At 35.6% G+C, this 14,791-nt stretch overlaps 1 protein-coding gene across 3 annotated transcripts in view; it reads right to left on the bottom strand.

The window, feature by feature from the left end:
• Nucleotides 1-1,524: 1,524 nt before the first annotated feature.
• LOC139963274 (NADPH oxidase 2-like) overlaps nucleotides 1,525-14,791 on the bottom strand; it is a 59,004-nt gene continuing 45,737 nt past the window's right edge. For all 3 annotated transcript variants that reach the window (XM_071963930.1, XM_071963929.1, XM_071963931.1), the window contains exons 3-13: nucleotides 13,906-14,025; nucleotides 11,668-11,925; nucleotides 10,365-10,483; nucleotides 9,040-9,120; nucleotides 8,350-8,488; nucleotides 6,957-7,184; nucleotides 6,442-6,560; nucleotides 5,817-5,936; nucleotides 4,282-4,474; nucleotides 3,825-3,949; nucleotides 1,525-3,414 (exon numbers count right to left, since the gene is read on the bottom strand). In XM_071963930.1, coding sequence (XP_071820031.1) covers nucleotides 3,288-3,414; nucleotides 3,825-3,949; nucleotides 4,282-4,474; nucleotides 5,817-5,936; nucleotides 6,442-6,560; nucleotides 6,957-7,184; nucleotides 8,350-8,488; nucleotides 9,040-9,120; nucleotides 10,365-10,483; nucleotides 11,668-11,925; nucleotides 13,906-14,025 — 1,629 coding nt within the window. In that variant the 3' untranslated portion in view covers nucleotides 1,525-3,287. The remainder of the gene's footprint in view (nucleotides 3,415-3,824; nucleotides 3,950-4,281; nucleotides 4,475-5,816; nucleotides 5,937-6,441; nucleotides 6,561-6,956; nucleotides 7,185-8,349; nucleotides 8,489-9,039; nucleotides 9,121-10,364; nucleotides 10,484-11,667; nucleotides 11,926-13,905; nucleotides 14,026-14,791) is intronic.

The raw sequence follows: 14,791 nt of genomic DNA, 5'->3' as shown, positions 1-14,791 counted from the left end.
GCGCGCAAGTTCCTGTAGAAACCCAAGTGTATCTGATTGGTGGAAAGTTTTAGAAGAAATCGTGTCGCAAGCTACAGTACTTGATATCCGCGACTTCAATTTTTCGATTTATAGTCTACATTTGTCAGCATCATACAGTATACAAATAATAAATGGTTATGAGTGCAAATATTTCATTCGTTGAAAGATGGAACAAATTACATCTTTCAACGAATGAAATATTTGCACTATTGCACGAATGGAAACCATTCATTATTTGTTTTATACAACACCTTCAAATTTGGATATAATTGGATGTACAATGCACTCATGCAACAGATTGTTTTGAACAGACAGGTTTCTCTGCTCTCTAACCATTGAAAAAAAGTGCTATCAAAAAAAGTATAACACATGGTTCTATTTCATAGAGTGCAATAGAGCGGATTTTGCATGCAATCGACGAGCAATTCACCAATCAAATGGCCGGAATATAATTAGGTGTTGTATAATGTAGAATAATGCATTATTTAGTGAAATCAGATCAAAACCAAAATTTATGATTAACAAATTAACAAGAGTTATATCCATTTTAAGTATTTGAGACAAAAAAGTATGTAAGTGCTGTATATGGGGAAGTTTATATCTTTCTGGTATAGCCATTTTATGGGAAGAAATGATTTTGTTGAGCTAGTACCAACAATTGCACCTGACCCTACACAGACTAAGGCTCTACCTCTGTTATATTTTGCCTTACAAAAGAGAACTTCCTAAACACAATCTATTGGGTATTTATCGTGGAACCAAATTAATCACGAGGGAAGTTATGACTATGGTCAGAGTTGTTGATGTTTATTTACACTATGAATTTGGTCTAGTGTTGGAAAAGGAACAATTTACCAGTGTCTCGGTGAGAATGAAAACGAAAGTAGTTAATAGAATTATGCTTACGTTAAGGTGTAAGGTATACCATCATGTACCATCCCTGGATTAAAAGCGTACCCAGATTTTTTGAATTTCAACAGGAAATAACCTCAAATTTTTAGAAACAGCCCTGAATAAGTTCCACGTTGACCTGCTCGTAGAAGCAACTTCTGCATAAGCATTGATTGTTGACATTTCTTCATTCATGACTCACACATGACAGCATCTAAGATCATTGAATAGTTTGATTGGCTGTATTTCACAAGGAAACATCTTTTTGAACTTAGTCATATATAAGATGTCTCCTAGTGACCTTCCCAAGTTTCTTTGGCATTGGATTTTAATATCTTTCAGAATGAGGCATTCTAAATTTGAGTGTTTGAATAGCATCCTTCAAAAATATAGAACCACAACAACACTGAGAGGCCCTGAAGATTTCACCCTCCCTTTAAACGTATAGTGTCCGTTCATAAACCTCGATGTCAAAATGGAAAAGGGAAAAGTGTCAAACATCAACATCATGTCCGGGGTGGATTTATCAAGGTCTAGAAGACTTGTGGTTGCAGAAGCTGGCAAAATACAAACACCGAATTACCTCAAGAAATAAAGTGAAAACTAAAGGAATTTGGTTTTTCTTATTCTTTTTAATTAGTGTCATACCAATGCAGAGCAAGTGTCATATGAAAAATAAAAACAAAATAAAAAAAACAATTGTTCGACAGAAAGCACCCAAAGTACTGAAAGCAGTAAAACCTATTACAAAGCATTTTCATATATCAAAGGTATCAGTCACCAACATTGATATTTCCCTCCTTTTTTTTTTTAATTCTTTAGTTGACAAAAAAAGTAGGTAAAATAAAAAGGAGCAGTTTTTGCCTCTTAAAATTTGATCAATTTGTTATTGCATGAAGATAGTATAAATCTCAAAAAAAAAAAAAAAAGGATTAAAGATATATTTGAGTTTGCAATTAACACACAAATGTTACACCACGACACCTTATTCCTATGGCAGATACTGCAGTCAGATGATCATCTGCTGCCCTCACCTCTGCTCCCTTTCCCACCCTCTTTCACACTGGTGTGTTGATGCATCGTCATGCACAGTGGCATATATTTCCATATCAATTTATTCCATCCTTTATGTGATTTTTAAAAGCAATTGTGATTAACAGTCTTTATTCAAATAGCCTGATATTGGAAATTTTGGCTTTTATATTATGATTGTGTAAAAGTAGAACTTCCCCATAAGTAAACAAGTAAAAATATACATAAAAGTACTGCACATCAATGAGTACATTAAACTAACCAGTACTGACATTTGTTGCAACCAGAGGTGGGGTCTCACATCCTTGATGAAGAATATGTACTCTCCCCCCCCCAACCCAATCACCCCCTATACGAAAAGCTGGTCCATATTAAAAACATTAATCTTTTGAAGTGTACAGTCATTAAAAATATACAGCTTAGTCCAGTTGAAAGCCCCTAGAAGCCTTGCAGTTTTCGACATTTTCCAGAACTTATATCTGCTTCAAATCAAGAATGAGTCAATGAGTTGTGCACCTTTCTGCCTTTTTCTTTTGACGTGGCAAATTTCATATAGAGAGGGGGCCCAATTATTTGGAGGGGGAGGGGTATGCCACTGAACCTACTGAAGGAAGGTAAATGCTGCATTTTGGAACCTTAAAGTCTAATTGTATCTTGTGTTATTATATTTTTTTCAGAGCAGGCAAAATACTGTCAGGTGAAGTTCAAATATAAAATGCTCCACCTTTAGGCATCACAAAATAGCAATGGCTCTCTTCCCTATATCTACACAACATAAAAATTTCTTCAGATATTTATCAATAGTGTGAAAAGTAAAATTCATATAAAGTGCATATTTCCAAAATTTTTGCAAATTAGTTCCTTCATTTCTAATTTACAAGCAAATTATTGGTTAATTAATGTTATGTTACAAACTCGAGAAAATAAACAAAAGCTTAGAATGTGCTGTTTTTAGGCATTTAGTAATTAGCTATAAATCACCACATTTGTAAGACCACACAGTAAAATATTACACAAACAAATGGGAATGGGTTGGGGGGGGGGGGTTGTAACTTTAGATCTCTCCCTGGTTGACTTAACACTTAACCCTCCATCCCAGTACAACAACAACCAAAAATCTAAGGCTAAAGTCCCTCACCCATCATCCCCCCCCCACCCCACAATGAAGTTTACATGGTTGCACTCCTGGTATCTACATGATCATTATAGCTGGAAAAAATGTGGAAAGTTTTGAGCTTCAAATCTGTGAAAGAAAAATGCTTAGATATTGTAGTGTACACAACTCATCTGTAATAGCTTTCTTTCCAAAATCAATTTACATTTATGGCTTCTTGTTAAACTTTTTAAAAGTTCTCTTTGTTATAGAAGAACCTGGCACCTTCTCCAAGTACTTTTGAGTGTTTGTTGCAATTTTCATGGAGGACGGCTGATAATGCTTTGGGTCCACAGAAGAATGTCCCCACACTGACTCTGTTGAGAGAAAAGATGACAGGCAATCGTAAAAATACAAGTCAATTATAAAACTTAAAATTCTTTCATGTTCATCCGTCGTACATCTGTCAGTCCGTCACTCGATTCATTCATCCAATAGTAAACATATAAGAAGAACACATTGTTTCTACAAATTCTATGAAGGGAAAGCGGTGCTTGCTTTCCTTGAAGAACATTACATTACTTGTTCACAAGTTTTTATATGATGGTTAATACAAACATTGGCAATCCACTATCCCAACTTAGCCTTCCAAACCTAGCCTTTCTAGCACTAACAGGTAGTGGTCTATCACCCAAAACATGTAATGCCAAAACTTGTAACTGTTAAATCAAATTATTTTTACTGCCAAACTACTCTCAAACCTATTAACTCTTTTAAGTAAATTTACCCTTTGTTTTCTTCTGCGATGTGTTTGAAGATGGAGTCCCACATAGGTTTCCCGTAGTTCGTTTTCTGCCTCAGCCCTGTTATGGCATCAATCTCTTGCTCTTCTTGAAGATATAAATGTTTTGCCTACAAATGTGAGAAGATAAATGTGAGAAGATAAATGACTTACATTACTTGTCATTTAGCCTCTGCAGAAGATCCTGCTAGGATCGAAACGTCAGGCCAACTTACCTTTACACAAGATAAATGACTATTAAATACAACTATAATATAATTTCATGGTTCTATAGAGTGTAACCCAACAAACATTTTTTACTCAAAATTTAATCTTCTTTTCTGAAGCAGAAGAGTACCTAAAATTAGGCTCCAATGGCTATGTATATATGAGTGATTGACAATTAAAACAAGAGAATTTCTAAAAAATATAAACTTTGTTAATAAAATTGTTAAAAATTTACCTGCTTATTGGTCCATCCTCTGGTTAAGTAAATATTATATTTTAAGAAATCTGCCTTTCCTTGTTCTACGAAATGATTTTCAATGCTTTCTAGAAGCTCTGTGAACCATTCAAAAGCATTAGTATCCGGGCAAATCCAAAAGAAGTAAACCTTTCTCAACTTGAAATTGTCTAAATGGTTGACACTCTTTAACCTAGAAGGGAAAACCCGGGGAAAATTGGGAGACAGAAGGAACAATAAGAAAAAAACAATAAACACTTGACTGATGACAATAGCATATGTGTCAAAAGAACAAAGGAAAGAACAAAGAAAGAACAAAAGAAAACAATAGCACATATGTGTCAAAAGAACAAAGGAAAGAACAAAGAAAGAACAAAAGAAAAAAATAGCACATATGTGTCAAAAGAACAAAAGGAAGAAAAAGTGTCAAAAGGGAACTGCAAAGCAAGTTACTTTGTTGATTCTCACACTATCGCTATGGAAACTGAACACTACAGGAATATTGATATAGAGCACATACAACAACATGCTTGGGAAGGGTAAAGACACCTTTTTGGGGCAAGTTAGTAATTGCCTTTGATTTTCTTTGAAATGGCTGTTAAGTGCCCCACATCAAATTTGCATTTTAAAAAGGCACAAAAGGTAAACTTTTAAACTGCTGAAGGGGAACTGAGGTATTTGTTTCCAAAGAGAGAGAGAGAGAAAACACAAGAAATTAAAGAAAGCAGCAAAGATTCATGAGATTGCTTGTAAAGCTATAAGTCTAGTTTTTTTTTGCTTCCTTCAGATAGTTAATATACCATTTCCTTATGCAACTATCGCTGGAGTTTCTTTGACAATCTGAGCCCAATAGGGCTTCTTGCAGTACACAATTTTATAATCACCTGTTAAATATTTGAAAGAACTAACACAAAATGGCAAAGTAACAAGAATGAACTTATTTGTGAGCAATATGCAACCACGGAAGAACAGGCAACTGATGTTACAATCTCAACAACTAAGAAGTAAAGGCAATAACAGCCAAACAGATTTGATGTTATAATAATTTAATTATTATTACATAAATGTTTCAATATATTATTAATTGTTTTTTAAATATTATATATTGGATCAAAATCTTGCTTTTATATTTGCACATATTTCACATCAATGCTGCTCACTAGAGGATAAGAGTCTGATTTGGCTTTAGTTTATAAACAATTGCATAAAGTTACACCTGCACATCAGTTAAAGGTGTGCTGTATTGGCCCCAAAATATGCTAGATATTCAAATATGGTCACTTTTGTCAAAATTCTTAAACCGTTTATATTACAATCCTTCGAAGGAAATTTTCCTCACTGGGACATTGTCATCTTGAGTGTTCCTTAAAAATTGTCAGAGAACAATTTGGAAAGTAAAGACCTCCAGGAAAGTACTTTTTTTAAGTTGCTAAAAAAAAAACTTTATGGCCAATATTGACGACCTTTGAAATTAAACCATTCATCAAATTCATACTAAACTTTCAGTTTAACTGAAGAAGACATTTTTTATTTACCAGATAGATCTGAGGATTGATGCAAATGGTGTAATCCCGATACCAGCCCCGACGCACATAGCAACCTGATACTTAAAAATGTCCACACTTGCTGTGCCGAAGGGACCATCCACGGCAACCCTAAAAAAGAAAATCGCAAACAAATGAAGACATCTTAGCTTCAAGTCAAAACAATTGTACATCTGAAGCTTCTTTTGGCGAAGGGTAACTTGTTGCGCCATTCTAGTGTTTGCACAGAATAATGGAGCGAACTCCGCACCACCAAACCAGCCCTAAAAACCCTTATAATAATACTTATCGGGCTGCAAACTACTTCAAAACTCTTCCAAAGAGAGTGGATGGAAAAAACTCTGATCTTAGGAAACCAAAAGTGGACGAAATCTGATAGAAAATATCCGCTCAAAATAATGGTCTAGAAACTTTGGATGGTAGAATGAGAAGGAAGGGCGGTGACCGGAGGAGCCGGTCGTAGAGGGTGCACAGTGTTAAAAAGGTTACCAGGACATTCTATGCATGGTAGAATGAGGGTGTTAAGGTTGTGGACAGACAGATAAGCGAGGAACGAAGTAAATAAACATTTAAAACTAATTCTTGTGACTGGAATATTTGCTGATTTGATCTTTACCTTGGCAGATTAGCTGGATCAATGGCTGCATCACTATCTGCTCCCATCGTCTTAGACAAACTCTTGGTCCAGTCTCCGACAAGTCGAATGTGAACGCTGAAGTGATCTTGCTCTGGAGCCTAACAATCAGGAATGGTTTTCAAAAATAAGCAAAAAATTAATTAACTTTGTGATAAGCAATTTTAACTTTTTGGCTTTCAGGGGAGTGGGCAACAAATTTATATATACAGAGTTACACTTATATGAAGCTATAACATAAACTTAAAACCAAAATCTGTCTTTGTCCATTAGTATTCAATTTCACGCAAACGTTAGTATATATATTTCTATGTACTTACAGAAGTCAAGGTGAATGGGTGCTATTGTGCCATTATTATTCAATTTCAAGCAAACTTTGGTATATATATATATATTTCTATGTACTTACAGAAGTCAAGGTGAATGGGTGCCATTGTGCCATTAGTATTCAATTTCAAGCAAAACTTTGGTATATATATATATTTCTATGTACTTACCGAAGTCAAGGTGAATGGGTGCCATTGTACATGGGAGATAGAAGGACATTTAAGGAAGATGTACTGTCCGGGCTGCATTTTGAACCCGGCTTTCTTCATCTGAACCTCGATGACGTTAGAAGGATGTTTGATGACCTTGGAGACGGTGACCTTGAGGAAGCTACGGACGAATCGGATCGACCGTTCTATGATGTAGAGAGCGATCGGCCCGATACACCATTTCCAGCTCTATGATGGAGAAGAGACGAGACACAAGCTTGACATAGGTCGCGCCATGAATATGCAAATGAGACGATATCATGCATTGCTACTATAGATCGACACTAAACTAAATTAAAAAGTAGAAACAAACAATGTCAAAGAAATCACAGGTGAATCGTTGGAGCTGTTTTAGTCAGACTGCATGGTCTTGTTTCCGTTGCAGAGTATAGACTTAAAAAATGAAACGATATCATGCTACCCCCCCCCCCATCAAAACGAACTCCTTTAATGTTGCAGATACTTTATTGTTACCAGATTAAAATATATGATTAGTGTTTTCTGTACGATAAAGACCTATCAGGCAAGGTTAAGAAAAATAAAATAGAAACTGATAATTATGAAATAGGGAGTGTTATTTAGGGAGTGTTAGCTCAGTGGTTAACGCCAGTGCCTTTCAATCATAAGGTCCCAAGTTCGAGTCACTCCAAAATCAATGTATGTCGCCCAGTTACAGAGTTGTTGACAATTGACGATTCGTAATCATGGACGTTAAAATATGAATCTAAGAGACTGACTTTGGTCAGCTTTCGGCTTTGATAAGCCAATGATGGCTTCTTCGCAAGTTCCTGCTTGCAGGAGGATCTAAAATACATACTTTAAATCACACAGTATACATAGGTCTGTGTATAAGGTACATGTAGTACACTACACCATAGTACGTACTACACTGTACAGGTACAACTATACTAACTAAAGGTCAAATGTATGTGATACTTTTATTTAAAAGTATACAACCGGGTATTTTCTGTATGTATTGCTTTGTACGTCATGTAATTCAAACTGCCCCTCTGCCTTCCTGTCTGGGATTCATACCAGAGTTAAAAGAGGAAAACCTTTGACATTTTGTTTCATACTTATACAAAAATGCATCCTGCTTCCCCTTTTGTTGAACTTTGTAAGGCGAAAACTTTGCGCTAAATATTAAGTTTCCAAATGCGCTCTATTTATAGGGCAATGTGTTGCAATGCCAAAACATTTTAGAAAGTACTTGATAGGCTAAAACTTAGGACCGCTCAACCATGGAACACACACAAGAAGTTTTCTGTTCTTCGAGGGGATTAGTTTCATATGGAATGTATTATTGAATAATCCCTTCCTCCAACTACAGAATGTGGCAACTTATAATGCTTACCGCCGGCTTGCCATCTACAAACTTTGGGTAAGGGCAAGCATCTTCCACCCCCGACATATTCCAAGTCTGTGGAGAGTCTTGGCAGATTTCAGGATCATGTACATTTAAGCTATCGGCAGTTTGTGAACGAATAATGCCGCTGGAAAAGTGGAATGATTTTGAAAGGTCTACATATAAAGTCTTCAATACTTAAAAAACAAAGCAAATGTAGTCAGCTACATCCAATATGATTAACTAATGAATCAATTACATTAAAATTTTGACATGAAGTCTCTAAGTCTCTAACAGTTATTAATGATCATCATTTTATTCTCATAATAATATTCTCATCAGTGAGGAAAATTTGCTCCGAAAAGTAAAATCAAGAGATGGCCATTTTTGGGCCCTCGTTTTTGTTTTGTTCCATTCTAGTGCATTTGGAGTAGTGCTGAGCTCAATTGAAAAACATACAGGTTGCCATATAAAAGTAAATGAATGCAGGTGTACCAGATCATACAGCTATATAACACAATCTCCAAAATTACTAAAGTATCCAACCACCCTTTCCAAGTTTTACCTATAGTCCACCTAAATTTTCCCCCGCCCCCATCCCTCATTTACACATTTTCTATTTCTGCTGAAATATGTAGTCATAATAATAATAATAATAACAATAATCATCATAAAAATAAAAATAATATCTCAACTGACCCAGTGCCATGAACTAAAAGCATTGCAAAGTAGATAGTAAACAGATGATGAGTAACCCAGAAGGTCTCAAAGTAAGAACGTCTGCAGAAATAAAGTCAAGTAAGAGGACACCGTTTATATAACGATAATTACAACTTTAATGAATAAATTGTTTACATATATATAACAAGATGATATTGAATTGTTTCGATGAGTACTTGTGCTCTCTGATATTTTCCTAGCACCAATTGTTAGCTCCAAAGATTAGATCATCAAGAGAGAGTATGCAAAGTTCCTGGGCAACAATTATCAGGTTCGAAACCTAGATTAATTTAAACAACTACCTAATTTTGATAAGCATCAATTGTTAGGTTCAAAGACTAGATCAAGAGAGAATACGAAAAGTTTCTGGGCAACAATTATTAGGTTCAAAACCTAGATTAATTTAAACAACTACCTAATTTTGATAAGCATCAATTGTTAGGTTCAAAGACTAGATCAAGAGAGAGTACAGAAAGTTCCTGGGCAACAATTATTAGGTTCAAAACCTAGATTAATTTAAACAACTACCTAATTTTGATAAGCATCAATTGTTAGGTTCAAAGACTAGATCAAGAGAGAGTACGAAAAGTTTCTGGGCAACAATTGTTAGGTTCAAAACCTAGATTAATTTAAACAACTACCTAATTTTGATAGGCATCAATTGTTAGGTTCAAAGACTAGATCAAGAGAGAGTACAGAAAGTTCCTGGGCAACAATTATTAGGTTCAAAACCTAGATTAATTGAAACAACTACATAATTTTGATAAGCATCAATTGTTAGATTCAAAGACTAGATCAATAACACTTCAATAACAGAATTGACAATTATGTTCAAAGTATGATTAATAACAAGTACCTCATGCTTCTGAGCAGTAATTTTCAGGTTCAAAAGATCTGATAAATAACAATAACTGATGTTCCTGAGCAGCAATTGTGAGGTGGCAAAGACTAGTGATTATAAACATGCTACTGATCATGCTTAGCAACAGCCAGTTAGGTTCAAGGACTAGTTTAAATAACAAATAGCTAATGTTCATGAGCAGCAATGGTAATAGGTTCAAGGACCAAGTATAATGACAAATATACCTAATGTTCCTAAGCAGCAATTGTCAGGTTTAAAGTTATTAACATGCTACTGACACTTCTTAGCAACAGCCAGTTAGGTTCAAGGACTAGTTAAATAACAAGTAGTAAATATTCATGAGCAGCAACTTTTAGGATTAAAGATGTGGTTAATAACAAGTACTTGATTTTCCTTGCATCAATGACAACATTCAAAGAGATCATGTGAATAAATTAAATACCTGATAAACTCAGTGGCCGATGAAAACATCACAATGAACACCACAGTGAGGATGGCACCACTCCATCCAGCAATTGGAGTTAATCCCTGCAAAATAAGGTCCAACCCAAACGGAAGCTTCTGTTGGTGAAAAAAAAAGTCAAGAACTGAATATGACAAAAACTTTATGAAATGGCATAGAAAAGTAGTCACATTGTTTTCTTGTTTTTTTTGTCAGTGCATATTTTAAATTTTTATAGAAGAAACTAAAAGATTAAATGCATTCTTTAGTACACCAGCTGTTAATGAAGATTATAGCTGTCTCCATTCTTCAAGAAATTTTCATTGTTTTGTGTGCTGACCATTTTGGATTTATGGAATATTTCATTTCATGTAGAAACCTAGCATCAGTTTAGATTAAGGTGACCAGACGTCCCCGATTACAGTGTGCTGTCCCCGATGAACAAGTGTCCCCGAAAATGACCCCGATTCGTCAAAATGTTCAGGAATTTCGAAATTATCCCACATTACTAGTAAAATAATTATAAAAACAAAATTTAGTCAAGTGTGCAGTCGCAGAACGGAACTAAGCAGTATTTCAGGTGGGCCAGTGTAAAGTGGAATATGCTAAATCGATCTAGCCTAGCACTCTTACGTAAAGTAAGTAAATTTCATCTAAGAAAAAGCTACATTTTTGAAGATAAAATTGATTTAAAAAAGTGCTTCAAAGTATCACCATTTTACATCTAAGCACCTTAGGCACTTGAAAATTTCCCCCTTAGACCCCTCCCCCATATCAGTCACGCAATAAATGTCCCTGATTCCAGTCAGGCAAATATGGTCACCTTAGTTTAGATACTCTAATGATATGTTCAGCTTGGAGTTTAACTTGAAAGGCTACTGTATGGCCAGCACAGTAATACCATTTTTTTACCATCTCTCTTTGTTTTTGGACAATTTTCAAGATATCCTCAATGAACAAACTACCATATTTATGGAAGAATTCACTTCCTTACCCAGCATGCATTTGGAGGCCAAAATATTGTATGCTAAAGATTATATCAAATTATATCAAGTTACTTTAATCAACTTTGAGTTTTAATTTTTCCTTTCCATTTACCATGCATAGAGGTTATATGGTCCCAAAAGCAAATATCACCATTGTGGACTGTTTTTTAAGAATTGTCGTACTTTGACTACGAATTTTTTTTATGGGCATCTGTTTTATGGAATTGCCAGCATCAAATATCCACTGGAAGTTAATACTTGTTCATACATGTCTGTCAAATGACACAACGACAAGTTCTGTAGTTCTGTGTACTCACCGTATTCTCTCTGAGAATAGGGTTGATCCAGTTGTTAGTATCCTCGCTCAGGTTGGCTATGTTGCTTAGCTTACACGATAGGTCTGTACGGTCTCCATAGTAATCATTTTCACAATCGGTTCTGTTGTAATAGAGGTTTCTGAAGTTGAACATGTGGGCTACCACGTGAATCACTGTCCATGTCGCGATCATGTACGCAACACACTTGTGGAACGTTATGTTCTTATCCAGCTGTCGCCTGACGCTGCGACGACAGAACTGCAGAAGGGAAGAGATTACCGTAAAGATTCGTCACGATTATGTTGAATATCATTTCACTGCTTTGCTCAGATTATTTATGAGAAAGGCGGAAAGATGGCGATCCAGGTTAAACAGTAAAACAAAAACCATCAAAAGTTGGGGAGATGTATCTAATTAGCAATTTGGTTTTTAAATCGGACCCTAGATGTAGATCAATTTATAACTTAAAGCTCGTCTAAGTAAAGAACGACAGAACGCCGAATGACGATGTAAAAGCGCAAAGCAATTTCTGGCTCGCACCGATTGAAACTGGGGCATGACTCCCCAGTTGCACCCTATGAAAGATACCGTGGATTCGGACTGCCCTCCCTCTCTGCCTAAGCCTCCCTTACCCCCTCCCCCATTCTTCAGGAAATAAATGGCTGTATAGGCCAGAATCACCAACAACAATAACGCTGGATAGAGTACAAGGCTTGTAAACCTGGCTAGATCACTGGTTCAATTTTATTTGCTCTTTGCCACTTACACATTTGATATCAATTTCTGTCCAATTGTTTTCTGACAGAATGTGGCAAAAATGGGGAGGGGGGGGGGGAAATGTACTGATGTTTTGAAATGTAGGAGGAGAGGATGATTTAGGCTAGAATCTGATCATCCATACAGAAAGTTAAATTAAAAAAATGGTAGAACTAGTGGCATTTTCCATTTCATTTTATAATTATATAAGTTTGTAATTAAAACAATTAAATCATAAATGGAATGCTTCTCACAAGAAGGATTGACTATGCATTGATACACCAGTTTTATGCAGCATGCAGTCATGTACTGCTAAAAAGGCATGGTTGTGTGGATCTTCGTTGCAGCTGGCTAATTAGATCTATTATAACTATATCATAATAGACGTGCCAGGCAATGCTATGCAAATGAAATACATACTAAAGTGTAGATCAGTATATCTTGCCCTTTCTCAAAATTTTCTAGATTGTACCCTTGTGACTTGGGATTCCAAAAACCAAAGTCTTCTTAAATTTTATAATGTTAAAGCACAACAGCAAGTTTTTAAAAAAATGGTATGACAAAAATGTGGCCAGTCATGGTGATTAGTTGTTATTAAAGTTTATTTAGCTTTAAATTCCTCCCCGCAGACTGGTTACTTACACTGTTTGTAATGAGAAACTATTAACTTTACTTCAATGTGTGTTAATTGCTGTAATGCAGAACAAGAATGAAAATCCTACAAAAAATGTATTATATTGAATATGCATCACAATTTAAGGTAGTCTGTATAGGCCCCAAATAATAGCACGCTATATAATTGCTAGAAGTTCTAAAAAAGTACTTTCCTGGAGGTCTTTATTCTCCAAATTGTTCTCAGACATTTTTAAGTAACACACAACATGACTGAATGTCCCAGTGAGGAATATTTCCTCGAAGGTTGTAAAAAAAATAGTTTAAGAATTTTGACCAAAGGTGACCATATTTGAATTTCTAGCATATTTGGGGCCAATACAGCATACCTTTCATGTTTTATTACTTTATACATGCTAATATTTTACCAACTCTATATATTTTCTGCCAAATAATGAGATATGACTTGTCAGTTGGTACTTATTGGACATATATTATACGTGTATGATGTCACTGATGAATATACATGAGTATAATATATGTGGTTACTATGGCAACATATATGAGTACCAGTGTTCATAATCGTAGTAATTGGAGCACAGAGTTACAGTGCCGGAAGGAGGATCTGAGAGTATAACTCTGTTGGTTAAGTAAAAGGTTACAGCTGGTTTCCTTATATACAGCTGTACAGCCTATACCTGCATAATGTGGTATTGCAAGTTGTTTATATGTCTGCATAAACTTCATGGATATTGTGTACGTTCGGTAAGTAATGCATACGAGTCTCACTGGACGCATGTACAGTAAAATAATTGTATACCAGCTATAATGACGTTAAACATAGGTTACAGCTGAGATTTCCTAACGTACCTGATTTGTATTGCAAGATCCCCTGAAGAATGAGATGAGATTACGACATATAGGGAGTAATATCAGCATGGAATTAAGGTTAAGAACAGCGCCCCCAGCCTTCGCAACTGACACTCCTGGCTGTAGAGTAATAAATACACAATAGATAAACAATTAATTTTCAAAGAATTGATGAAGAGCTAGATCAAGTCATCTTCGTGCACGCCCAAAAAGTTGTTTCTTCTTATGAAATCTTTGCTGCACTGGGCTTGCAGAATGTTAGCTTGTAAAATATTAACACATTAATGTTCAAAAATACTGAGACATCATTTAGCATGTCAAACTTGTACAAGTTTTTCATCAAGAACCTTAGTGCCCACACTTAGTGCCCAATACAATAAGGTGACCAGACGTCCCCGATTGTCAGGGACAGTCCCCGATTACAGTGTGATGTCCCCGATGAACAAATGTCCCCGAAAATGTCCCCGATTCGTCAAAATGTTCAGGAATTTCGAAAATATCCCACATTATTAGTAAAATAATTGTAAAAACAAAATTTAGTCAAGTGTGCAGTCGCAGAACGGAACTTAGTATTTCAGGTGGGCCAGTGTAAAGTGGAAACACTGTTAAACTATGCTAGATCGATCTAGCCTAGCACTCTTTCGACCGTATAATTGGCATGCACTACACGAGACACGACGACACTTATAGTGTGAGCATGAGCAACTCACAATCTCTCGACAAACCACGTAAAGTAAGTGAATTTCATCGAAGAAAAAGCTACATTTTTGAAAATAAAATTAATTTAAAAAGTGCTTCTAAGTATCACCAATTTACATGTAAGCACCTTAGGCACTTGAAGATTTTCCAAAGTGGAGGGGTACACACCCTCACCTTAGACCCCTCC

This window comes from Apostichopus japonicus, chromosome 21 (genome assembly GCF_037975245.1).
Source record: "Apostichopus japonicus isolate 1M-3 chromosome 21, ASM3797524v1, whole genome shotgun sequence".
Classification (NCBI taxonomy): Eukaryota; Metazoa; Echinodermata; class Holothuroidea; order Aspidochirotida; family Stichopodidae; genus Apostichopus; species Apostichopus japonicus.
Note: the sequence above shows the minus strand (reverse complement) of the source record. Positions and strands in the feature narration are given on the sequence as shown.